This window comes from Nerophis ophidion, linkage group LG19 (assembly GCF_033978795.1).
Source record: "Nerophis ophidion isolate RoL-2023_Sa linkage group LG19, RoL_Noph_v1.0, whole genome shotgun sequence".
Classification (NCBI taxonomy): domain Eukaryota; kingdom Metazoa; phylum Chordata; class Actinopteri; order Syngnathiformes; family Syngnathidae; genus Nerophis; species Nerophis ophidion.
This window is the reverse complement of record NC_084629.1, coordinates 39,636,563-39,661,952: the sequence shown is the minus strand read 5'-3', so window position 1 is coordinate 39,661,952 and position 25,390 is coordinate 39,636,563. Positions and strand designations below refer to the sequence as shown.

General features: G+C 44.0%; 1 protein-coding gene across 1 annotated transcript in view; it reads left to right on the top strand.

The window, feature by feature from the left end:
* Positions 1-25,390, top strand: part of LOC133538371 (titin-like) — a 263,574-nt gene that overhangs the window by 68,368 nt on the left and 169,816 nt on the right. Inside the window, exons 40-70 of the mRNA XM_061879957.1 lie at positions 88-3,744; positions 4,075-4,353; positions 4,497-5,066; positions 5,183-5,464; positions 5,542-5,820; positions 6,061-6,342; positions 6,421-6,699; positions 6,795-7,082; positions 7,171-7,449; positions 7,526-7,807; positions 8,000-8,278; positions 8,404-8,682; positions 8,778-9,056; positions 9,132-9,419; positions 9,494-9,772; positions 9,845-10,126; positions 10,291-10,566; positions 10,656-10,934; positions 11,002-11,280; positions 11,350-11,637; positions 11,724-12,002; positions 12,143-12,424; positions 12,705-12,983; positions 13,054-13,335; positions 13,418-13,696; positions 13,783-14,070; positions 14,145-14,423; positions 14,496-14,777; positions 14,867-15,145; positions 17,877-18,167; positions 20,202-20,489. Of these exons, the coding sequence (XP_061735941.1) occupies positions 88-3,744; positions 4,075-4,353; positions 4,497-5,066; positions 5,183-5,464; positions 5,542-5,820; positions 6,061-6,342; positions 6,421-6,699; positions 6,795-7,082; positions 7,171-7,449; positions 7,526-7,807; positions 8,000-8,278; positions 8,404-8,682; positions 8,778-9,056; positions 9,132-9,419; positions 9,494-9,772; positions 9,845-10,126; positions 10,291-10,566; positions 10,656-10,934; positions 11,002-11,280; positions 11,350-11,637; positions 11,724-12,002; positions 12,143-12,424; positions 12,705-12,983; positions 13,054-13,335; positions 13,418-13,696; positions 13,783-14,070; positions 14,145-14,423; positions 14,496-14,777; positions 14,867-15,145; positions 17,877-18,167; positions 20,202-20,489 (12,393 nt within the window). The remainder of the gene's footprint in view (positions 1-87; positions 3,745-4,074; positions 4,354-4,496; positions 5,067-5,182; positions 5,465-5,541; positions 5,821-6,060; positions 6,343-6,420; positions 6,700-6,794; positions 7,083-7,170; positions 7,450-7,525; positions 7,808-7,999; positions 8,279-8,403; positions 8,683-8,777; positions 9,057-9,131; positions 9,420-9,493; positions 9,773-9,844; positions 10,127-10,290; positions 10,567-10,655; positions 10,935-11,001; positions 11,281-11,349; positions 11,638-11,723; positions 12,003-12,142; positions 12,425-12,704; positions 12,984-13,053; positions 13,336-13,417; positions 13,697-13,782; positions 14,071-14,144; positions 14,424-14,495; positions 14,778-14,866; positions 15,146-17,876; positions 18,168-20,201; positions 20,490-25,390) is intronic.

The following is a 25,390-nucleotide window of genomic DNA, read 5'->3' as shown; positions in this document are numbered from 1 at the left end:
ACTTGTAGGAAGCAGGCCGTAGATGTACTCTTCATTTTATATTTACTTCTGTGTTGTCTAGTCTTTAATTTTCATTATTCCGCGCAGCCTTCTCTAGCTCAACAATCACGGTGGAAGAAGAACCCCGTCCGTCCTACTACTCTGATGCTAAGGCTCCAGACCAAACACACACATTTGAACTCGAGCCAGAGTCCACACTATACTCCAGCACTTTGGAGAAAACCAAACAAAAGCCAGTTTTCCTCAGCAAACTTTCTCCAGCCGTAGTGACTGTTGGAGAAAATGCTTCGTTTACAGTCACAGTATCTGGTTCACCTGAACCCACTGTTCAGTGGGCCCACAATGGGCAGACCATAAGCATGTCATCAATCTACACATTAGTCCATGAACAAAATAAGTACAGTCTGATAATTAACAGTGTTGGAGAAGATTTAGAGGGAGAGTACTCTTGTACTGTCAGCAATCGGTTTGGACAGGAAACGTGCACTTCTTATTTGAACATTCAGGTGAAGGAACCACAGAAGGCAGATAGCCTCGAGAGAATGTTTGTGCCAATGGGTAAACCTCCAGTGTTTTCCAAAGCTATTGAGTCCGTTCAGCTGTGCGAGGGAGGTCATGCGTCGTTTTGGTACATTGTGAGCGGGGATCCTTGGCCTGAGGTACACTGGCTCAAGGGCAGTCTTCACATCAAACCGAGCAGCTGTTGCATCATTGTGCACAGCTCAGATGGCTCCGGATCCCTCACACTTAAAAGTGTCAAGCAGGATGATGGCGCCGTCTACACATGTAAGGCTTCAAACAAGTTCGGGGAAGCCACTTCTGCTGCTGAACTATTTGTATTTGGTGAGAAAGTTCAAGAGGAATTGGTTAGAAAAACAAACTCTTTGACCTTGTCCATGACAGAAGAAACTACAGAATCTGGAATTTACCAGAAAAGTAGTCGGTCCGATCAGATGATTTACAGCATTAGTAAAGAAAACATGCAGGTTATTCCTAGCGAGGAAGTGGGAACCTTTGGACTACCGGGTATTTCTGTAGCCACCCGTCATTGCGAGCAGGTCACCCACAAAGCAGCAGTGCTACAGTCTCACGAGATCCAAGAGAGCCTTGCTTTGGTTCCCAGTCATCCACCGCATGCTTCAACTGTTCCCGTGAAAACATTAAACTTGGCAGCTTCCCTATCGTCAGTCCAGGAGAGACAAGAGATCACTGAGCAGCACTCTGAACCTATTCTTTGCCCTCAGGTGGTTGAGCTTGACTTTGCCAGAGAGCAGCGCTCAAAGCTACAATCAGTCACAACAGAGGAAGTCCTCCCACTTACCTCAGTGAAAGCTCAGACAATGGCAGACCACATTCCAGAGCAAGTACATACTTTGGCTGAGCCCAGGCAGCTTGTTAGCAGCCATTCAGTCGAGCCTGCTCTTTTAGCCTTTGATGAAACTTTATCTGTAAATCACAGACCAGGGGAAGAGAAGACTCTAAATATCATTGAGGGGCTTAACATGTTATACTGTGCTCAGTCAGCAGGGCAGCTGCCAATCACAGAAAGCCATTGTGTGACTTTGCTCGTAGATACAGCAACCAAACCATTGCTAGAGGAAGAGCCACGAAAGGCAGTGGTTGCACCAGTAATTGAATCAATGCTGTCTTTGAGCAAAGAGCATTCGTTCATGAAGGATGTAGCAGTACAAGAGATAGTCAATCCAGGCATAGGTCAGATGTACAGGTCAGCTGTTACCGCTGAAGAGAAACATTTACTTCAAAGTGATCAGATAGGAGAGATATCAGGTATTGTGTCGTCTCAGAATCTGCAGCCTCTGCCACAAGGAGAAGTACTTCTGAACCTTCAGCTTATCAACAATCAGTCTGTTTTGCAGGCAGACGGTAGATTCAGTAGTGAAACGCCTTCAACAGAGCAGGGATGCGTGATAAAAAGTCCTATTTTGCTTCACACTGTAACTCAAGAAGAGCAGAGGACTGTTTTTTGTGACGTCACTTCGGAGGTTTCATCCAAGATGAACACTGAGTCTCTCAAGCTCAAAACAGAGCTTCCACCAACACAGTACCTCCAGTCAATTGATTCTTTATCAGTTCTACAAAAGGAAGGTAGACTTACCACTAGCAAACCAACACAACAGGTGGTGGCACTAAAACAGGAAAAGGCTCGAAAATATGCGGCAGTCTCACAAGAGAGTAGGGAGCTCAAAGGGGACTTCCACAAAGATCTGGAGGTGTCTTTAGCAGGGATTCAATCTCAACCTGGTACAGAGCCTGGGATTTTAAGCATCCTGGCCGTCTCCTCCCAGCCTGTGCAGCTGCCAAAGGAGACGCGATTCCCAACAGATATAAAACAACAAAGAGCCTTGGTTCAGAAAGAGGATTGCTGGAATACCGTTAATTCTGTAAATGTTACAGACATTCACAATCTGGAAGAGGGCCATACTACTTGTCTTCAAATTGAAAACAAAGTACAGACTCAGATAAAGACCGAGTCTAAGATTCCCCAAATGTCTGTTTCAGTTGAAGAAAAGGCAGTTGCAAATGAGAGCTGTGCTGTTTTAGAAGCTGCTGAGCAAGACTTTGCAATCTCCATCCAGGAAGGTCAATCAGTGCGACAGTCCGTTTTCCTACAGGAAAAAATCATTCTCTCTGGGGAAAAGTCAAGTGAGATTCTAACTTGTGAGGGCTTAACTTCAAGACTTTCGACTCAACCTAAAAAAGTTGTCTTTGCCTCTGAAAGTCAAGAATCCCAAGCGCTGCCTAAAGAACTTAACTTCATTATTCAGATGCCCAAAGAGTCACATTTGAATATTCAACATCAGCTCAGAGATGCTCTTCAGTCTGCTGTCGCCTGCCAGCATCCAGTGTTGTTCGCAGATATTATTGGCCACTTTGATGGACTCAACATTGAAGAGATAAATGTACAAAAGGAGCCCAAAGGGATTGTGCACACATACCTGATTACATCACCTGGTACTCTTATGGAGCTCACATTGCTTTTTGAGGGTGAATACCCCCACAGGGCCAATCTGAGATCAGAACTCCAGGTCGCTCTTCATGCTTTGGTTTCGCAAGAGCAGCAAAGTCTAGTTTCGGAGAGACCAGGTTTTATGCAAATCAACAAGCCTCAGAAGGCAATGATCTGCTCACAACATTTCAAGCAGAAGTTCTCATCAGTGGTTGACAATGTGATTGTGGCAGAGAGTACTGTTGGGGTTCCTCCAGTTGCTTCTCAGTCTGCCTCCATCAATATGGAATCACTCTTCCAAAATGCAACGGTTCAGAGTCAGATGGAAGTCCACCAATTAAACCAGGAGAGTGAGGCCAAGGCTGCTTCAGTCCAGGGGTCAGTCCAAGAGCCAGTCATTCAGACTCCTCACCAACAGTATGAAGACTTGGTTCACAGTAAAAAGTCTTCTTCAGGGGCCATTGTTGTCAGTGAGTCTTTAGCTAGCGAGGCTAGCTCTCCACTTGTCATTGCTTCAATGGACAAGGTTTTTGCTGAGGAAAACAGCAATGTTGTCATTGCTTCCACCATCAAATATGCCACTATCACTAATTGGTTTGTCAATGGACAATCGGTCAAATCTGGCAAAGAGTTTGAATGTTCTAGAGATCAGGACACGTACAAACTGACTATCAACCGAGTTGCGAAGGAGAGACATGAAGGTGAATATGCCTGTGAGGTGGAGAATCAAGCTGGAAAGACCACGACATGGACAACACTCAGAGTTGTCCCAAGAGGTTTGATGATGGCTAATTCTTTAAAATCGTCATCAGCTAACCTCAAACATCTGACGCCTCCAAACCTAAATCAGAAACCCTTAGGGGTTTTTGCTTTTCACAATTCAAACTTTACTTTCTCCTCATCCGTTTACCTTTCATCACTTTTAGTAATTTTCCCTTGCATGTGTCCTCAATATCATCATCGAAAGCCGTCTTCTTCCCAAGTGCCCATCACGTAACACCTTTAGTTGACCACAATCTCCCAATCCATTCAATGTCCTTTTGCCTGGCAAATTTTCAGTTGACATACGATTACATTTGTGTCTTTCTTTCCTTATCTACAAACAGCCATACCTGTGTTCAAACACACGATGGTTCCACTGGAAATCAATGCTGGCAACATTGTCAGGTTTGAGTGTGAAACCGAGGATGCTCCTGAAGTCATCTTCAAGTGGTTCAAAGATGGGCATCGCATCAAAGAAGGTGACAGGTTTCGGATTATCAGCCGTGTTACCACTTCCTCTCTGGAGCTCCTGAGCGCCACCAAGGAAGACGCTGGTGAATACAGCTGCAAGGCGTCCAACAAGCACGGCAGTGAAGAATGCTCCGCCACACTAAGCGTGACAGGTACGCATCCATCCTTGCTGTTGACTGAACATTCTCTATTTTTCTCTGCTGTCCTACAGACAGTCTATTATTTCTTTTTTCAGCTCAGACTTAGTATAAAAGTCATTCTAATATGTTTCTGTTTTGTTCTTTTATTCTTATAGACAAACAGTTCCCTCCCATTTTTATAACCAAACCCAACGTGCATACCGCTTATGTTGGGAAGAGCATGATGACTGAGTGTGTAATATCAGGATCTGCTCCTCTGAATGTCATGTGGTTTAAAGACCAGCAAGCCTTACTCCACATGCCCGAGCACTACAGAAACTTTGCGGATAAGAATAAGATTGGGCTTGAGATATCCACAGTTCAGCCAGATGACCAGGGACTTTACCTGTGCCGTGTGTCTAATAATGTTGGCACGGCGGAGTCCAGCTTTGAGCTACAGGTTTTTGATAAGCCTAACTTTGAGACGCTCCTGAATCAAGTGGCTGCTGTGGTTGGGAACCCTCTGCACCTGGAGTGCCAGGTGGATGAAGTTACAGGAGTAACTGTGAGCTGGACCAGAGATGGGAAAAAGGTCCACCAGTCTCCCGAATGTAAATTGTCCTTTGAGGACAAAAAAGTTGCTCTTGACATCCCAAAGACTGTGCTGAAAGACTGTGGCTCTTATGTGTGCACGGTGACAAATGAAGCAGGGAGTGCAACTTGCACCACCTTAGTGAAGGTTCAAGGTAAGACTTTACGTTTGCGGACTGACAAGGAACGTCCATTCTGTGTGCTTTGTACTTACGCTACTGGTTTGGTTTTTCCAAATCACTTCTTTGACTTCACATTGGCACATCCTCAGAGCCGCCGGTCTTTGTAAAGAGACTGGAAACCGCCGCACTTTGGAGGAACGGTGCCACTGCACGCCTGCAATGCGATGTCAAAGGATCTCCTGAACTTCAAACGACATGGTTTCTAAATAACCGCAAGCTGCCTGCTGGCAGTCGATACAACATCGGTTTGAAAGACAACGTGGCTTCTCTTGAGATTCAGGACGTCACTTTGAGTGACGGTGGCAGCTACACCTGTGAAGTTCTCAATGAGTTTGGGTGTGAAAGCTGCAGCACAAAAGTAGTAGTCAAAGGTTTGTATATACTTGACGGTTTGGCGTGAACATAATAAGAAAAGGTCTTCTAAACGAAACCCTCTGATCCACTTTAGAGCCGCCGTCTTTTAGAAGGGTTTTGCCCTCTGTAGAGGTTGTGAGAGGTGCTGTTGCTGTATTGGACTGTGACATTAAGGGATCTGCACCATTCGAGGTGTCCTGGAAAAAGAATAGGAAACACTTGAAGACCGATAAGAAATATAGAATCATGTCGCAGGGTTCTTTCACCTCTCTGGAGATTCTGTCCTTTGAAAGCATTGACGCTGGCGAATACGAATGCGTTGTATCCAACGAAGTCGGCTCTGTGAATTCCAAATCAGTGGCCAAATTAAAAGGTTAGTGCTGCATGAATGAGGCTCGGGAAAGCAGGGCTCCAGACTGATCTTTAAGTTCATATCTCTTAATGCATTTTTGTCAAGGCCGGAATTGTGGAGGTTTTTTAGAGGAGCACAAACAGTGTTGATGTCCTGCCTTATGCAATGTTGACATAACACATTACAATTTGACGTCTGGAGTCCTTTTGAATTGTTAAAAGTGTTCTGATGATTGTATCTTGTTTGGATCTACCATTCCAGAGTCTCCAGTGTTCTCAAAGAGGATTGAGAGTGCTGTTGCAGTGCTCGGCAGCACCGTTAGAATGCAGGCAATAATAAAAGGCTCCCCTACGATCGCTGTCAAGTGGATGAAAGACTCTGAACTGCTCAGAGATGAAGATCCAGACCTGAAAATTGTGCTTGAGAACAACGTTGCTAGCATTTTATTCTCATCTGTTCAAATAAAGCACGGTGGAAAGTACACTTGCCTGGCGGAAAACGAGGCGGGTCAACAAAAATGCGAGGCAAACCTAACTGTTCAAGGTTAAAACATTACACTGTTGTCAGAAACATTTCCCTTTTCAGTTGATCCCATGATCTAAAATTAGTGTTGTGTTTTAGAACCTGCAAAGATCTTAGAGAAAACTGAGTCCGTCAGTGTGACTGTTGGGGACTCAGTCACGCTTGAGTGCACCATCTCCGGAAGCCCAGACCTCAAAGTCAAGTGGTTTAGGGACGACAAGGAAATGATCGGTGGACGCAAATATCGGATGAGTGTGAAGGAAAACACTGCCATCCTGAAAATTCTGACAGCAGAAAAGGCCGACGCCTCTGAGTACAAGATGGAAGTGTCCAATAAAGTTGGAAAAGACCAGTGCACGTGCTCAGTGACTGTTATCGGTTGGTTTTATCCAGAAATATTTAATCCAAGCTTAAATGTAGCTTTGGAAGCAGTGATGAGACTTATTTGTGTGGTGCATCTTTTCATGTTACAGACCGGACAGTTCCCCCCTCCTTCATCAAACCTCTAAAGAAAGTGATGGCAAATGTAGACAGTACCGTTAGCCTAGAGTGCAGACTTGCTGGATCCCAGCCAATGGGAGTGTCTTGGTACAAAGACAATGAAGAACTCCAAAACGAGGCTAATTATGCGATTAATTGGCATGACAACAAAGCATCTTTGCTGATCAGCAAAGTTTGCCTAGCCCATGCCGGAGTTTATACTTGTCGGGCCTCAAATGACGCCGGCGATCGAGAGACCAGCGGTACTTTGTCGATAAAAGGTTTGACTTGTTGCCTTCTCTTAAACTGCTTGAGAGATAATTGGTGGTTCAGTCATTGCATGTGCTGTTTTGTCCTGTGTAACTACAGAACCTCCAGTCTTCACAGAGGAACCAAAGGCTCAGGACTCCTCACCAGGGTCCAACATTGTTTTCAAAGCAGACTTTACAGGATCAACTCCTCTGGCTATTAAATGGTTCAGAGAGGAGAAAGAAATGTTCACTGGGGGGAGATGTTTTATTAAGAGAGAAAGTTTGTCAAGCTCCTTGGAGCTTTACTCCGTCAAACCCAGTGATTCGGCTCGGTACACGTGCCAAGTATGCAACGATGCCGGGAAGGTGGATTGCACTGCAGTCCTCTTTGTCAAAGGTGCTTTGTCTTTCTGTCTTGTGAAAAAGTCTCAAATATTTCCCCCTCGTTACTTAGCATCTTGTCTTTATTACAGAACCGCCAACATTTGCAATCAAGCTTGAGTCTTCGCTGCTGCTGAAAACTACCCAACCTCTAAAGTTGTCCTGCAAAGTGCACGGCACGCCTCTTATCACCATCACATGGTTTAAGAATGGCAAGGAAATACATTCTGACGACAGATGCAAGGCATCCTTTGATGGCTCCGTAGCAAACCTGCAGGTAGACAGGTGTTCCGCAGACGATAGCGGTGAATATGTCTGTGTGGCATCCAGTGACGCTGGAAAAGATGAGTGCGCCAGCTCAGTTAACGTCAAAGGTTTGTCTTCTCGGTTGGAGTTCATAATGTCTCCGTCTTGTCCACATTGTTCCTCCTGCCGAGCCAAGTTCCTAGTATCATGTCACCGTTTGACAATGAGAATAATGACGAACAAGGGCCATGTGGATCAGATAGACAGTGTCTGAAATCTGATTGTTAATTTACATTGAACTATCATTTTCTTGTTCCTAGAACCCCCCTCGTTTCTGAGACCTTTTGAATCGATGGAGCTGGTGAAAGGATCTGACGTAGTCATGGAAGGAACTGTTTCAGGCTCTGCCCCGTTTGAAATCTGTTTCTTCCACAATGACAATTTGATTAGGAACAGTAAAAGACATAAGATCAGTGTTGAGAATGAGACTGTCTCGCTGCAAATCTCAAACTGTGAGGATCAAGACTCTGGCACGTACCTGTGCACAGTGACTAATAATGTGGGTGAGACGTCCTGCTTCTGCAGCATTTCCCTGACAGGTCAGTGACTGTTGATCCTTTAACAATTTGGAATTAGACCACTGTGAACATGGCGATATTGTAGCTCAACTTCACGTTTGAAATGTTGGGAAGAATTTGTTTCACATTTGGCGTTCTCTCACCAGAACCGCCATCATTTGATCAGAAACTCGAAGACGTATTGTGCGGGGCACACTCAGACGTGTCTATGAGATGTACCGTGTCTGGGTCACTTCCCATGGCACTGTCATGGTTCAAGGATAATCAGGAACTCACAGAAAACAAGCATGTCAAGATGTTCTTTGAAGCCAAATGTGCAATGCTGACTCTCGAAAACACTCATGTCCATCATGGTGGGAAGTACACCTGTCAGGCTCAGAATGCCGCCGGTACTAAAAGATGCTCTGCCATCGTCGTCGTGTCAGGTTTGTTTTTGTTTGTTGACCAGCTGATGCCACTGCTTCTGTTACGGTTTGACAATCAGTAATGGCAGCTAATTTAGTCTTTCCCGGTATCGCAGAACCACCAAGTATTCTAGAACATTCAAAATCCGTCAGTGTGACACAGGGTGACCCGACCACGCTCGAATGCAGATTCTCAGGCACCAAACCACTCAAGGCCCAATGGTTAAAGGCCGGAAAGGAACTGAACTCGGGCCTGAAATACAAAGTGCTTAGTGCGGACTTCCGGTCCGTGCTGACCATCTTGAAAACAGATAAAAGCGATGGCGGCGACTACGTATGCCAAGTTGAAAACGAAGCTGGTGCAACTTCTTGTGTGGCTGTAGTCACAGTCTTAGGTCAGGTCAACCTTTCAGTCAGTTCAGTGCAGTGTTCTGACCGCCAGTTTAACACCTGGTTCCACTCTGTGACAGATGGCATTCTTAAACCAACTTTTACAAGTAAGCTGAAGGAGACCGAGGCCATCAAAGGTTTCTCTGCTCATCTGGAAACCCTGGTATCAGGCTCGCTGCCAATGAACATCCAATGGTTGAAAGACAACAACAACATCCAGACTGATGAGAAATATAAGTGTTCCTTCTCTGACAATGTTGCATTGCTGGAAGTTAGTCTTCTTGATGGTCAGGACTGTGGTCGTTACACCTGTGTGGCCACAAACAAAGCTGGGTCTTCTCAATGTTCTGGCATCTTGCATGTCCAAGGTTAGAACACTGTCTGCTACATCTTATTGGATCATTTTAGTGATTTATAACAGATGAGCTTTGTCTTCCAACAGAACCACCAAGTATTCTTGAAAAACCCGAATCAATGAATGTTTTGCCTGGGTCAAAGGTGAAGTTACTTGTTCGGGTGTCTGGCACACCACCAGTGACCATGAGATGGTATAAGGACATGATGGAGATCAACTCAAGTGCAGACTGTACTGTAATCAGACACAACGGCTCAAGTTCTCTGGAGTTCTTCTCTGTGCTAGCATCCGATTCTGGTCTTTACACCTGCAACATTAATAACAACTTTGGCTCCACATCCTGCCAAGCCACACTCTTTGTTCAAGGTCATTATTGGGCCGCGTCACTTTACTTCCCTTGCCCAGGTACTTTTACTAAGTCATACATGTTTTTTCCAGAACCCCCTGTTTTTGTGGAGAAACCCGACAGCTTTTCTGTGGTAAAAGCCGGAGCAAAACATGTCTTGGAATGCAAGGTTTCTGGTTCTCCAGAGATCTCTGTGCGGTGGTTTAAAGGCGGAGCCCCCATTGAACCCAGTACACATCGCAAGATGTTGTTCCTCAACTCCGTAGCCACATTAGAGATTCCCCGTGCCGCTGAAAGTGACATGGGCAAATACATTTGCGAAGCGCACAATGACGCAGGCACAGAGAGTTGCAGTTTCGAATTGGAAGTGAAAGGTTGGTCTGGACATGTTGATCTCATGCTACTAAGTCAGAGGGAAAGTACATGACCCCCCTCCCTTCCAGTCTTAAATTTTGTTTTGGTTGAAGTCTAGTGTAAAAAAATAAATGTCCTTGCACAGCTATGAAGTCACTTACATTTTTAATGTGTGTTATTTCAGAGCCGCCCACTTTTGTTGTCCAGCTGGCATCTCTTGAAGTCATTGAAGGTTGCACTGCAATGTTTACCTGCAAAGTGACAGGAAGTGCTCCCTTTAAAGTCACGTGGTTCAAAGACAGAGTGCCTATCGAATCTAACTACAAGTATTTAATTGTTGACGACGAGCACATGACATTAAACGTCTTGGACTGCCAAGTCAGAGATGTTGGTTCTTATGAGTGTGTGGTCGCTAACGAGGTGGGAAGCTGTTCCGGTGTTGCAGCTCTTTCTATGAAAGGTCAGTAGTTAAAGATTGACGATTCTTCATTCACACTGATGCCAGAAATCTGTGTTTGGTTTTACAATTATGACATTTCTCTTCATCAGCACCTCCACAGTTTATTGAAAGGATTCAAAATAGCTCAACCATCTTGGGGGATACCGCCGTCTTTAGTTGCGCCGTTAAAGGTTCCGAGCCTCTTTGCATAAATTGGCAAAAAGACGACAAATGGATTCCAGAGGATCCCAAAATCCAGAGAACGTTTGAAAATTTGGTGGCCACTCTAAGAATTCCTTTGTGTGAGACAAGTCACGGCGGGAAATATACATGCCAAGTCGTGAACGAGGCCGGACAGGAAACGTGCTTCGCGGCCCTTGTTGTGAAAGGTATATCTACCACACACAGACTTAATCGACATAAAACAATCGGTGACCTTTTGTGTCGGTGTTGTAGAACCGCCTTCCATCCAAGACCAGCCAGGAACAGTCAAAGTCACTCGTGGAGATCCAGTTAAACTTGAGTGCAGAATAGCTGGAAGTCCTGACATTGTTGTAACTTGGAGCAAAGATGGCCAAGAGCTCCACACCAGTAGGAAATATCACTTGTCCCACGAAAAGGACCTCAGCAGTCTAAATATTCAGCACTGTGAGCTGCAAGACGGCGGAGATTATCTTTTGGAGGCCACAAATTCTGTTGGAAAGTGTCGCTGTAAAATGTCACTGCTAGTTTTAGGTTTGTAGCCCAGATTTGCTTTCAACGTTCGCATTGTTTTCCTACTGTAATCATCTTTCATTGTTACAGAGGAAGAAATAGCTCCTGCCTTTACAAAAAAGTTGACAAACATTCAAGCAGTTCTGGGGTCAGTGGTCACGATGGAGTGTAAAATGGTCGGTTCTCTTCCGATTGTTGCTGCCTGGACTAAAGGCAAAGAACCCCTCAGTGAGGAGTCCAAGTATAAAATGTGGCAGGATGACAACACGGTCCGGCTGCAATTTAGGCTGACTGAGAGCTTCGACACGGGAGAGTACTCGTGTCATCTCAGGAACAAGGCGGGCAGCTGCCTATGCAGTGCAGCCGTCACTGCTAAAGGTTCGCATTGACCCGTCCAAATTTGCCCCTTCAAGGAAAAAACCTGGTCACGTATTCAATTTGGTTTTTGTGTGGGTTCGTTCTAGTGCCGCCACGGTTCACAGCGGAACTTGAGTCCCAGGCTGTTGTTCCAAAGTCCACGGTGCTTTTCAAAAGCACGTTTGAAGGAACACCACCATTTACAGTCAAATGGGTCAAAGATGACTTGGAACTGGTGGCCGGTCCATCATGTCGAATCGGACAGGAGGAATATTTTTCTTCATTGCAACTGGACTCTGTCGGAAACCTGCAGACTGGGACTTATTCTTGCCAAGTTAGCAACGACGCGGGCGCGATAAGAAGTGTAGCCCAATTGCTTGTGAAAGGTTGGACTTTTTTTCCCATCAAAATGTCCTCCTTAATTACAGAAAGCATTTTTACTTTCCGTTCTTCTCTTACTTCGTCACACTGTTGCATGTGGGAATCCAGCTGACTTTTTTTTTTTTTTTTTTTTTTTACTCCACAGAACCACCAAGGTTTGTCCAGAAACTTCTTCCCAAAACCTTTGTCAAGCTGCACGAGGCCCACAGTTTGGAATGCAAACTCTCCACCACAAAGTCACTCAATGTGAGGTGGTTCAAAAATGATGAAACGGTCATGGACGGAGACGACTATAAAACCGTTTTAGTGGACTCAACGGCGCTTCTCCAGCTTGGCTCTGCGGGGCCGGACCACAACGGTGTGTACACGTGCGAGGCTCAAAACGATGCCGGCAGTGTGAGCTGCAGCACCGTGCTCACAGTCCAAGGTCAGCTATCCGAAGGCTCGCTGTCAATTTGCATGAACAGAAAGAATGCAGAATTCCCGTTGTCCACTATTCTTCCCCAAGCAACGATGGAGACAGAATTTGCGAAATGATTCAACAATGATTGCGTAAAACGCAGACCTTTCCATACTTCTTGTGGAGTAGAATCTTGAAATCTTGCATGGAGCAGAAATCTTAGAGCATGAGTAATAATGTGAGAGAGGATTCTGACAAAACAACCTGCAGTTTTCCTCCTGAATTTCTTGTTGATTCCTTTTTTCAGAGGCGCCCTCCTTTGTCAAAGTTCCTTCCCCGGTGGTAGGCGTGAAAGGGAAAGACGCAAGCCTGTACTGCGAAATGTACGGCACACCCCATTTGCAGGTGAGTTGGTACAAAGACAACCGGCCGTTGAAGGAAAGCAGGAAGTACAAGATGGTGAGCGAGGGCAGCTCTGCCACACTTCACGTCATGAGGCTGGAACCAAACGACGCCGGACTCTATGAGTGCAAAGTCTCTAACTGTGTGGGAAGCGAATCCTGCCGCACTACCGTTAGCTTGAAAGGTCGGTTCACAACAACTGCTCATCTTTTTAAAGCCTGCTGCTCACTTTCTTACTATTCATCATCATTTAGATCCCCCAGTGTTCACCACCAAGTTGGTCGACCAGTCTGTGAAAATAGGCGAGCAACTTACAATGACAGCAGCACTCAAAGGTTCTGAGCCATTGAGCGTGTCGTGGGTTCAGGACGAAGATCACGTCCTGAGAGACGGTGACAACAGGAAGATTAGCTTTGAGCACAATGTGGTCACACTGGTGGTACCCAGTGCAGATTCCTCCACAGCTGGCAAGTATACCTGCCAGCTGAGGAATGACTCCGGAGTTGTGGAGTGCATTTCCCATGTGACAGTTTTAGGTTAGTTGAAATACAAACTATGACATCCCAAACAGCGACTGTATATATTTGTGCAGTACAGTACATTTCCTTTTACCCCCAGAACCCGCATCTATTTTGGAAAGCCCAGAGTCTTTGAATGTGCAGGCAGGAGAAAATGCAGTTCTCGAGGTCACTGTGTCCGGTTCACCTGAGCTAAAAATCAAGTGGTTTAAGGACAACAAAGAACTACTTTCCGGTGCCAAGTACCAGATGTCCTTCTCAAAGAAGGTTGCACACCTAAAGTTCCGGTCTGCTGAGAAAGCCGACGCTGGAGACTACAAACTTGAAGTTACGAACCCAAATGGTTCTGCTCTGTGCAAAATTAAACTCTCCGTTTCAGGTTAGTTGTTGCTCAAGCAGTCTTTGGAATTTGTCCGAGCAAACGCTAGAAAACCTTTCTAACCTGTCTTTCTTTTCTGGCGATAGATAAGTTGATTCCTCCAAGTTTCATAAGAAAGCTGAGAGACACCCACCTTGTTGCGGGCAAACCCGGTGAGATGGAGTGTAAGGTCACTGGTTCAGCTCCTTTAACAACTTCCTGGTTCCACAATGGCCAGGAGATTACAAGTAGTTCCGACTACGATTTTAGTAGATCTGATAATAACTGCAAATTGAGAGTTCCAACGGTCAAGGTGTCGGATTCTGGCAAATATACTTGCAAAGCTGTAAATGCTGTGGGAACCAGTGAAACCAGTGCTTCCGTGTACGTTACAGGTCAGTGGTTCTTTGACGCTGCCTCAGAGTACATATGAAAAGGTGATCTTACAGTCTTTGTCATTTGAACCTAGAACACCCATCCTTTGTGGAAACGCCCAAAGCTCAAGAGACACAGCTGGGCAAAAGTGTGTCCTTTTCTGCTAAGGTGAAAGGCAGCGCCCCCCTCAGAGTCAAATGGTTCAAGGGCACCAAGGAAATGCAGCATGGGAGAGGGTGTGAGATTTCCCTCAAGGAGGATCTTGCTAAATTGGTTCTTCATAGAGTGGAACCATCCCATGAGGGAGAGTACACCTGCCAGGTCATAAACAATGCAGGGAAGGAAAGTTGCACCTTTTACCTCTTTGTCAAAGGTAGGACCTGTTTGCTGTTTGCAGAACCACCTTCTAAACACACATGACTTATGATGGACTTGCTTCTTGCAGAGCCAGTTCGCTTTGTGAAAAAGCTGAGGGATGTTTTCTCTGAGAAGGGCAAGCCCCTGAGGCTTGAGGTCACGTTTGCTGGAACCCCCAAAGTAGATGTGACATGGAAAAAGGATGACATCCTCATCTGGGCCTCATATCAGTACAACGTTATCACCACTACCAGTTCCTGTATTCTTGAGGTTCTTAACTCCGACAGGTTGGAAGCAGCAGGACGATACTCTTGCGAAATCAACAACGGAGTCGGAAGTGACAGATGCGATGCACAAGTCTCCATTCTAGGTATAAATATGCACGAGATAGGATATGTCAGCATCTTTGATCAATCTTGTTTGCTCCCTAAACGCTAAACCATCCTTATGTCACCTTAGAGCGGCCCTACTTTGTTGAAAAGTTGGCGCCGGTTGAGGTTACTCTGGGTTATCCGGTCACCCTTCAGTGCCAGATTGCAGGAACTCCGGACATCTCCGTAGCTTGGTTCAAAGCAGACGGGAAGCTGCGCCTGTCCAACAAGTGTGTGATGGACTTCACAAATGGTGTCGCCACTTTGAAACTGCTTGAAACAACCAAGTCTGATCAAAGCGAGTTCACCTGCAAAGCTGAAAACCGGGTGGGCTCAGCCTCCGCCAGCTGTAATGTGACAGTGAAAGGTGACGCTCAATATTTTCCTCCATGCTCTTTGATTTGGGAAACAGAAAACTTGTTAACTTCAAGCTAGTAAGATATAAAGCGCTCAGAATTTTTTTTTTTTGGAGCTATGCTAACATTATTAGCGCTGACAAAGAAGTAACAGTAGAAGTGCATGAACGCATAACAATTTTCCTAACATCATCGTCGCTTCTCTCAGAACCCGTGCATTTCATCAGAAAGTTGGAAGACGCGACATTTACAGTCGGTCAACCACTCAAGCTAGCCTGCAAGTTCGTTGGAAGCCCGAGGGTCTTTGTCACATGGGAAAAGGACGGCAAATTTATTTGGGCATCCTATCAGTACAACGTTAAAACCACTGACTCAACCTGCATGCTGGAGGTCCTCAACAGCGACAGGCCAGGGGCAGCGGGAATATACTCTTGTGAAATTTCCAATGGAGCGGGAAGTGATGTCTGCCTGGCTTGTGTCGGTTTAGGTAAAGGAACCGCTTCACCTTGTCCAATCAACCGACTGCAACAACAGCCTCAGACTGTCTGCTTCATTGTCCTTGAATGCTTTCTCTAGTCCCTGCATGGCCTGCCAGCGTATGATTGACACTAACACCCGCATTCAAGACTTTTCGTCAACACACTTTGTATAAATTTGAACTTTACAGTACCGATATGAACCACATTTTGTTGCATTAGCTTGTGGTAGTGCAGGATATCCTTCCATCCATCCATCTTCTTCCGCCTATCCGAGGTCTGGTCGCAAGGGGAGTAGCTTAAGCAGGGAAGCCCAGACTTCCCTCTCCCCAGCCACTTCGTCCAGCTCTTTCCGCGGGATCCCGAGGCGTTCCCAGGCCAGCCGGGGGACATAGTCTTCCCAACGTGTCCTGGGTCTTCCCCGTGGTCTCCTAAACACCTCCCTAGGGAGGCGTTCGGGTGGCATCCTGACAGATGCCCGAACCACCTCATCTGGCTCCGCTCGATGTGGAGGAGCAGCGGCTTTACTTTGAGTTCCTCCCGGATGGCAGAGCTTCTCACCCTATCTAAAAGCGAAAGCCCCGCCACCCGGCGGAGGAAACTCATTTGGGCCGCTTGTACCCGTGATCTTATCCTTTCGGTCATCACCCAGAGCTCATGACCATAGGTGAGGATGGGAACGTAGATCGGCCGGTAAATTGAGAGCTTTGCCTTCCGGCTCACAGATCAATACAGCGTCCGCATTACTCTTCCCTCACTCGTGAACAAGACTCCTAGGTAGTTGAACTCCTCCCCAACCCGGAGATGGCACTCCACCCTTTTACGGGCGAGAACCATGTGCTCGGACTTGGAGTTGCTGATTCTCATCCCAATCGCTTCGCACTCGGCTGCGAACCGATCTAGTGAGAGCTGGAGATCCTGGCCGGATGAAGCCATCAGGACTACATCATCTGCAAAAAGCAGAGACCTAATCCTGCAGCCACCAAACCTGATCCCCTCAACGCCCTGACTGAGCCTAGAAACTCTGTCCATAAGAGTTCTGAACAGAGTCAGTGACAAAGGGCAGCCTTGGCGGAGTCCAACCCTCACTGGAAACGGGTCCGACTTTCTGCCGGGAATGCGGACCAAGTTCTGACACTGATCATACAGGGAGCGGACAGCCACAATCAGACAGTCCGATACTCCATACTCTCTGAGCACTCCTCACAGTGCAGGATAAAATAATAATAAGGTGCAGTGTCTTTGCATTTACAAAAGAAAGTGCAGATATAGATAATTACTGTACAGATAAATATTTTGCGCTTTTTCATATCAATCCACGTTTATGGATGCATGTTATATTGTCTTTATAGTCCAGCGAGTTAATTGGTTTTTGGGAGAATTAACAGGTTTATTATGATGAGTTCAAGAGTCTTATGGACTGAGGGAAGAAGCTGTTACAGAACCTGAAAGTTCTGCTACGGAGCCTGCGGAACGTCTTTCTAGAGTCCAGCAGTAAAAACAGTCCTTGGTGGGGGTCGGGGGGGAGTCTCCATTGATTTTCTGAGCCTTGGTCAGGCAAGCGGCTTTTTGCGATCTCCCAGATAGGAGGAAGAAGAGTCCTGATGATCCTTTCCGCAGTCCTCACCACTCTCTGCAGGGACTTATAGTCCGAGGCACTGCAGGCTCCAGTCCAGACAGAGATGCAGTTGGTCAGTAGGATCTCTATTTCTGATCCCTGGAATTTTTATCGTTTGAGTGTACATATCCTGGTAGGGTTTTTTGGCATTGAAAAAGGATGGAAATCACTTCCGAATATCTTGTCAGTATTATGTCGAGACCGCAAACGATAGCTGCTTTCGGATGTTCTCGCAGGTAACAGAGTGAGCTGGGGGTAGAGACATGGATGACCTTTCTCACTCAGGAATTGTGTGTTGAGTAATACACTTTATTAGCTTCGACATCTAATCAGAACATGCTCGCAAGATTTTGATCGGACGGTTTCACAATTTCTCAGTGTCCGGTCGATATCTTAGAACCGCCAGATGTTATGCCTTTAAATGGGTAACACACTAACAAGCATCTCCATGACATTCCCTTCTGAGATGTAGCTAACCGGCTGCTACTGTCTCTGCTGCTTGATGGTGATAATCTACTCTGGATTTTGGACCTTCTGATATATTAGTATTTTATTACAGCTATGAAGGCATTAAGTTTGGCGTCTCAAATGGTTTCACGTTCCAACGTAAAAACATTGCTTTGTCTTCACTCTGTTCCTCACTGACAGAGAGCACGCTTCCCCCGAGCTTCAGCAAGCGTCTGCCGGAGTCCTTGATGGATTCGGTGGGTAAGACGGTCACCATGGAGACTTGGCTTTCTGGCTCCCAGCCCCTGAATGTCACCTGGTACAAGGACAACACGGAAGTCTGTGGGTCAGACAAATATGATGTCACCTTTAAGAACAACATGGCCGTGTTGTGTGTCCGAGACTCCGACATCGCCGACTGCGGTGTCTACGCCTGTGAGGCTTCCAATGAGGCCGGTAAAGCATCCTGTCGGGCTTCTCTTACAATTTCAGGTATGACATTCTGTTCATTGACTTTCATTATGTTTATATGTTAGGTGTAAGGTCACAAAACACGAGCTAAGAAGCAAGTCGTCGTGAGTTAGAGGTCCTAAAAGTGACACAAGCAAACATGGTTATTAGTTTCCAAGTCCGTAACATAGCAAAGGCCACCCAACCCCTATTTTAGAAACTTGACTTTTGTCATTTTAAGGTCACAGAGTACCAATCAATCAAAGTATATTTATAAAACACTTAAAATTATACAACCCAAGTGTCTCAAAGGGCTGCAGAAGCCACAACGACATTCTCGGCTCAGATCCCAGATCAGAGCAAGAAAAAACCCTGGAAGGGACCGCAGATGTGGGTACCCCCTAATGGGCGACCGGTGCAATGGATGTCTAGTGGATTAAGATAATATTGTAAGAGTCCAGTCCATTGTGGAGCCAGCAGGGGATCATCTTGACTGGAGACGGGGTCAGCAGGGCAGGGACGTCCCCAACTGATGCACAGAGGAGTGGTCCACCCCGGGGTCCCGGCTTTAAACATGTTGCTCAGATCCCAGATCAGAACAAGAAAAAACTCAGCCCAATGGGAACAATGAGAACCCCTGGAAGGGACCGCAGATGTGGGTACCCCCTAATGGGCGACCGGTGCAATGGATGTCTAGTGGATTAAGATAATATTGCAAGAGTCCAGTCCATAGTGGAGCCAGCAGGGGATCATCTTGAGTGGAGACGGGGTCAGCAGGGCAGGGACGTCCCCAACTAATGCACAGAGGAGTGGTCCACCCAGGGGTCCCGGCTTTAAACATGTTGCTTAGATCCCAGATCAGAGCAAGAAAAAACTCAGCCCAATGGGAACAATGAGAACCCCTGGAAGGGACCGCAGATGTGGGTACCCCCTAATGGGCGACCGGTGCAATGGATGTCTAGTGGATTAAGATAATATTGTAAGAGTCCAGTCCATAGTGGAGCCAGCAGGGGATCATCTTGGGTGGAGACGGGTCAGCAGGGCAGGGACGTCCCCAACTGATGCACAGAGGAGTGGTCCACCCCGGGGTCCCGGCTTTAAACATGTTGCTCAGATCCCAGATCAGAGCAAGAAAAAACTCAGCCCAATGGGAACAATGAGAACCCCTGGAAGGGACCGCAGATGTGGGTACCCCCTAATGGGCGACCGGTGCAATGGATGTCTAGTGGATTAAGATAATATTGTAAGAGTCCAGTCCATAGTGGAGCCAGCAGGGGATCATCTTGAGTGGAGACGGGGTCAGCAGGGCAGGGACGTCCCCAACTGATGCACAGAGGAGTGGTCCACCCCGGCTTTAAACATGTTGCTCAGATCCCAGATCAGAGCAAGAAAAAACTCAGCCCAATGAGAACAATGAGAAACGCTGGAAGGGACCGCAGATGTGGGTACCCCCTAATGGGCGACCGGTGCAATGGATGTCTAGTGGATTAAGATAATATTGTAAGAGTCCAGTCCATCGTGGAGCCAGCAGGGGATCATCTTGAGTGGAGACGGGGTCAGCAGGGCAGGGACGTCCCCAACTGATGCACAGAGGAGTGGTCCACCCCGGGGTCCCGGCTTTAAACATGTTGCTCAGATCCCAGATCAGAACAAGAAAAAACTCAGCCCAATGGGAACAATGAGAACCCCTGGAAGGGACCGCAGATGTGGGTACCCCCTAATGGGCGACCGGTGCAATGGATGTCTAGTGGATTAAGATAATATTGTAAGAGTCCAGTCCATAGTGGAGCCAGCAGGGGATCATCTTGAGTGGAGACGGGGTCAGCAGGGCAGGGACGTCCCCAACTAATGCACAGAGGAGTGGTCCACCCAGGGGTCCCGGCTTTAAACATGTTGCTCAGATCCCAGATCAGAGCAAGAAAAAACTCAGCCCAATGGGAACAATGAGAACCCCTGGAAGGGACCTAATGGGCGACCGGTGCAATGGATGTCTAGTGGATTAAGATAATATTGTAATAATATGACGCCATCAGTTTGTGGGCAACCGAGCTCAAGGTCTACCATTCTTGTTTCCAGAAACCATCAAGCCTCCTAAATTCGACGTCCTTTTGCAACCGGTGACGATGTGCGAAGGCGATAATCTGTCGCTGAAATGTCTCGTTGGGGGCTCTCCTCCGCTCACCGTCCACTGGATGAAGGACAGGAGGGAGCTGAAGTCCAGCCCAAGTACAAAGATCACATTTGAGGACGGGACAGCTTGTTTGGAAGTCGGCCAGTTGACCAAAGCGGCTGCAGGAGATTACTTGTGCAAGGCCAGCAACGACGCCGGCACAGACTTCTGCAAGACCAGGGTCACCGTTAAAGGTGCTCCGATGAATGGGTGGAACTTAAATGATGAGAATTATTATTGTGTGAATGCTCCATCGCACACATGTTTTTTTTGTTATTATTGTGTGAATGCTCCATCACACATGTGTGTTTTTACTATTGTGTGAATGCTCCATCACACATATGTATGTTTTTATTATTGTGTGAATGCTCCTTCACACATGTGTTTTTATTATTGTGTGAATGCTCCATCACACATGTATGTTTTTATTATTGTGTGAATGCTCCATCACTCATATGTGTTTTTATTATTGTGTGAATGCTCCATCACACATTTGTTTTTATTATTGTATGAATGCTCCATCACACGTGTTTTTATTATTGTGTGAATGCTCCATCACACATGTTTTTTATTATTGTGTGAATGCTCCATCACACATGTTTTTTATTATTGTGTGAATGCTCCATCACACATGATTTTTTATTATTGTGTGAATGCTCCATCACACATGTTTTTTTATTATTGTGTGAATGCTCCATCACACGTTTTTTATTATTGTGTGAATGCTCCATCACACATGTGTTTTTATTATTGTGTGAATGCTCCATCACGCATATGTTTTTTTTATTATTGTGTAAATGCTCCATCTCACATATGTTTTTTATTATTGTGTGAATACTCCATCACACGTTTTTTATTATTGTGTGAATGCTCCATCACACACATATGTTTTTTATTATTGTGTTTATGCTCCATCACACACATGTTTTTATTATTGTGTGAATGCTCCATCACACACGTTTTTATTATTGTGTGAATGCTCCATCACACGTGTTTTTATTATTGTGTGAAATTCCATCACACATATGTTTTTGCATTATTGTGTGAATGCTCCATCACACATATTTGTTTTTATTATTGTGTGAATACTCCATCACGCATGTTTTTTTATTATTGTGTGAATGCTTCATCACACATGTTTTTTTAATTGTTGTGTGAATGCTCCATCACAAGTGTGTTTTAATTATTGTTTGAATGCTTCATCACACATGTTTTTTCTATTATTGTGTGAATGCTCCATCACACACATGTGTTTTTATTATTGTGTTTATGCTCCATCACACATACGTTTTTTATTATTGTGTAAATGCTCCATCACACATATGTTTTTTTTATTATTGTGTGAATCCTCCATCACATGTACGTGTTTTTATTATTGTGTGAATGCTCCATCACACATGTGTGTTTTTACTATTGTGTGAATGCTCTATCACACGTGTTTTTTTATTATTGTGTTAATGCTCCATCACACGTATGTTTTTATTTATTATTGTGTGAATGCTCCATCACACATATGTGTTTTTATTATTGTGTGAATGCTCCATCACACATGTGTTTTTATTTTTGTGTGAATGCTCCATCACACATGTGTGTTTTTATTGTTGTGTGAATGCTCCATCACACATATGTTTTTGTATTATTGTGTGAATGCTCCATCACACACATGTGTTATTATTGTGTGAATGCTCCATCACACGTGTTTTTTTTATTATTGTGTGAATGCTCCATCACACATGTGTTTTTATTATTGTGTGAATTCTCCATCACACGTATGTGCTTTTTTTATTATTGTGTGAATGCTCCATCACACGTGTTTTTATTATTGTGTGAATGCTCCATCACACATATGTTTTTTCTATTATTGTGTGAATGCTCCATCACACATATGTTTTTTCTATTATTGTGTGAATGCTCCATCACATATGTTTTTTATTATTGTATGACTGCTCCATCACACATGTGTTAGTATTATTGTGTGAATGCTCCATCACACATGTGTTTTTATTATTGTGTGAATGCTCCATCACACATATTTTTTTTATTATTTTGTGAATGCTTCATCACACATATGTTTTTGTATTATTGTGTGAATGCTCCATCACACATATGGTGTTTTTATTGTGTGAATGCTCCATCACACATATGTGTTTTTATTATTGTGTGAATGCTCCATCACACATGTTTTTTTATTGTGTTTATGCTCCATCACACATGTTTTTTATTATTGTGTGAATGCTCCATCACACGTTTTTTATTATTGTGTGAATGCTCCATCACAGATGTTTTTTTATTATTGTGTATATGCTCCATCTCACATGTGTGTTTTTACTATTGTGTGAATGCTCCATCACACATGTGTGTTTTTACTATTGTGTGAATGCTCCATCACACGCGTGTTTTTATTATTGTGTGAATGCTCCATCACACATATGTGTTTTTATTATTGTTTGAATGCTCCATCACACATATGTTTTTGTATTATTGTGTGAATGCTCCATCACACATGTTTTTTTATTATTGTGTGAATGCTCCATCACACGTTTTTTATTATTGTGTGAATGCTCCATCACACATATGTTTTTTTATTGTGTGAATGCTCCATCACACATGTTTTTTTTATTATTGTGTGAATGCTCCATCACACATGGTTTTTTATTATTGTGTGAATGCTCCATCACATGTGTGTTTTTACTATTGTGTGAATGCTCCATCACACGTGTGTGTTTTTATTATTATTGTGTGAATGCTCCATCACACGTGTTTTTTTATTATTGTGTGAATGCTCCAACACACGTGTTTTTATTATTGTGTGAATGCTCCATCACACGTATGTTTTTATTATTATTGTGTGAATGCTCCATCACACACATGTTTTTTTATTATTGTGGGAATGCTCCCTCACATATGTGTTTTTATTATTGTGTGAACGCTCCATCACACATGTTTTTTATTAGTGTGAATGCTCCATCACACGTTTTTTATTATTGTGTGAATGCTCCATCACACGTTTTTTATTATTGTGTGAATGCTCCATCACAGATGTGTTTTTATTATTGTGTGAATGCTCCATCACACATATGTTTTTTTCTACACTAAAATTCATTTATTTATTGTGTAAATGTTCGAAAGCTTCTCCGGATTTTGGCGAGCTATACCTTCCACATTTTTCACCTGATTTAAACCGTTCCCAACTTCAAACTCTTTAGCCTATTCAGGAATTGCAAGCTTTCCCTTGACAAATTGCAAAAATTCCCAGATTTTCCCAGAATTCCAGGAATTGCGTAATACCATTTCTCAATTAAAAATGTTTCTACTTCATTCTACTCATCCTGGAAATTCAAACTATCATTTTTCAAGTAAAAAAAAATCCCAGGATTTTCCAGGATTCCTGGTTTTCTAAAGCCCTATTTCCACCCTTTTTTCTGGCGACTACTCCTTCCACATTTTCCAGGAATTACGGGCTTTCCCTTGACAAATTCCAAAAATTCCCAGATTTTCCCAGAATTCCAGGTTTTCCGGGACATTTTTCTCCATTCAAAATGAATAAACTGTTTTTCAAACTGTCACCATTTCCACATTTTTCAACAGATTGAAACTATTCTACCTTCAACACATTCCACCAGTCTGGAAATTCACACTATCATTTTTCCAAGTCTAAAAAAATTCCAGGAGTTTTCAGAATTCCTGCTTTTCCAAAGCCCCATTTCCACCCTTTTTTCTGGCAACTACTCTTTCTACATTTTTTAACATATTCAACCGTTCCACCGTCAAAACATTCCTCTTAATTATGACAATAAAATGTTTGTTTTTTTAACTGGAAAACTTCCTGGTTTTCCCGAAATTCCAGGATTTCCGTAATACCATTTCTCAATTCCACATAATGCGAAATCAACATTTCTGAACCGATTTGAAAAAAATAAACAGCAACCAACTCATTGAGACCATTCATGTTTTATACCATTTTCAAAAATTGCTCCTTTTCCCGAAATTTCCATTTTTGGGGGAAATTTCAATGGGACATTCTTCAAAGTTCCACAATTCCCACGTTTCATCTGATTCAAACCTTTCCAACTTCAAAATATTCAGCCTGTTCAGGAATTGTGTGCTCTACATCAACAATATGAAAAAATTTCCCATAATTCCTTTTTTTTTTTTCATCATTTTCCACATTGAAATTTAATTGTCCATTTTTCAAACTTCCCAAATTACCACATTCTTCAACCCATTCCAACCATTCCACATTCAACTCATCCTGGACATTTAAACTATCATTTTTTCACATTCAACAAATTTCCAGGAATTCCCTTTTTTTGTGTGACCTATTTCCCCTTTCACATTTTTCAACGCATTTCAAGCATTCCACCGTTAAAACTCTCCTCATTGTCAGGACAAAGAAACTAATTGGTTAAGGAACTACAAACATTCCAGGTTTTCCCGAAATTCCAGGAATTCCAAATGACAATTTTTCAATCCAAAAAACTGTTTCTACTTCAACATTTCTTGACCGATTTAAACAATTCCAACACCAACCAATTAATCTCATTCATGCTGATGATAATTTTCTAAAAAAAATCCCGCTTTTCCCAAAATTTCCAGGAAGTTCCCATTAAAATGAACGGGACATTTTTCCAAGTTGCACAATTCCCACATTTTTCAAGCTATTCAAAGCATTCCAACATCAACACATTCCACTCATCCTGGACATTCTAACTAAAAAATTTTCACATTCAACACAATTCCAGGAATTTCCATTTTTTTGTAACCTATTTCCACCCTTTTTAAGTTCCACTACTCCTTTTACATTTTTCAACCCATTTCCCAACTGTTCCACCATCAAAACTCTCCTCATCGTCAGGACAAAAAAACACATTGATTGAGGAACTAGAAAAATTCCCGGTTTTCACGAAATTCCAGGGATTCCATATAAGAATTTCTCAATTAAAAAAAATGTTTCTACTTCAACATTTCTTGACCGATTTAAACAATTCCTACACCAACCAATTAATCTCATTCAGGACATTCATGCTGATAAAAATGTTCCCAAAAAAATCCCGCTTTTCCTCAAATTTGCAGGAAGTTCCCATTAAAATGAACG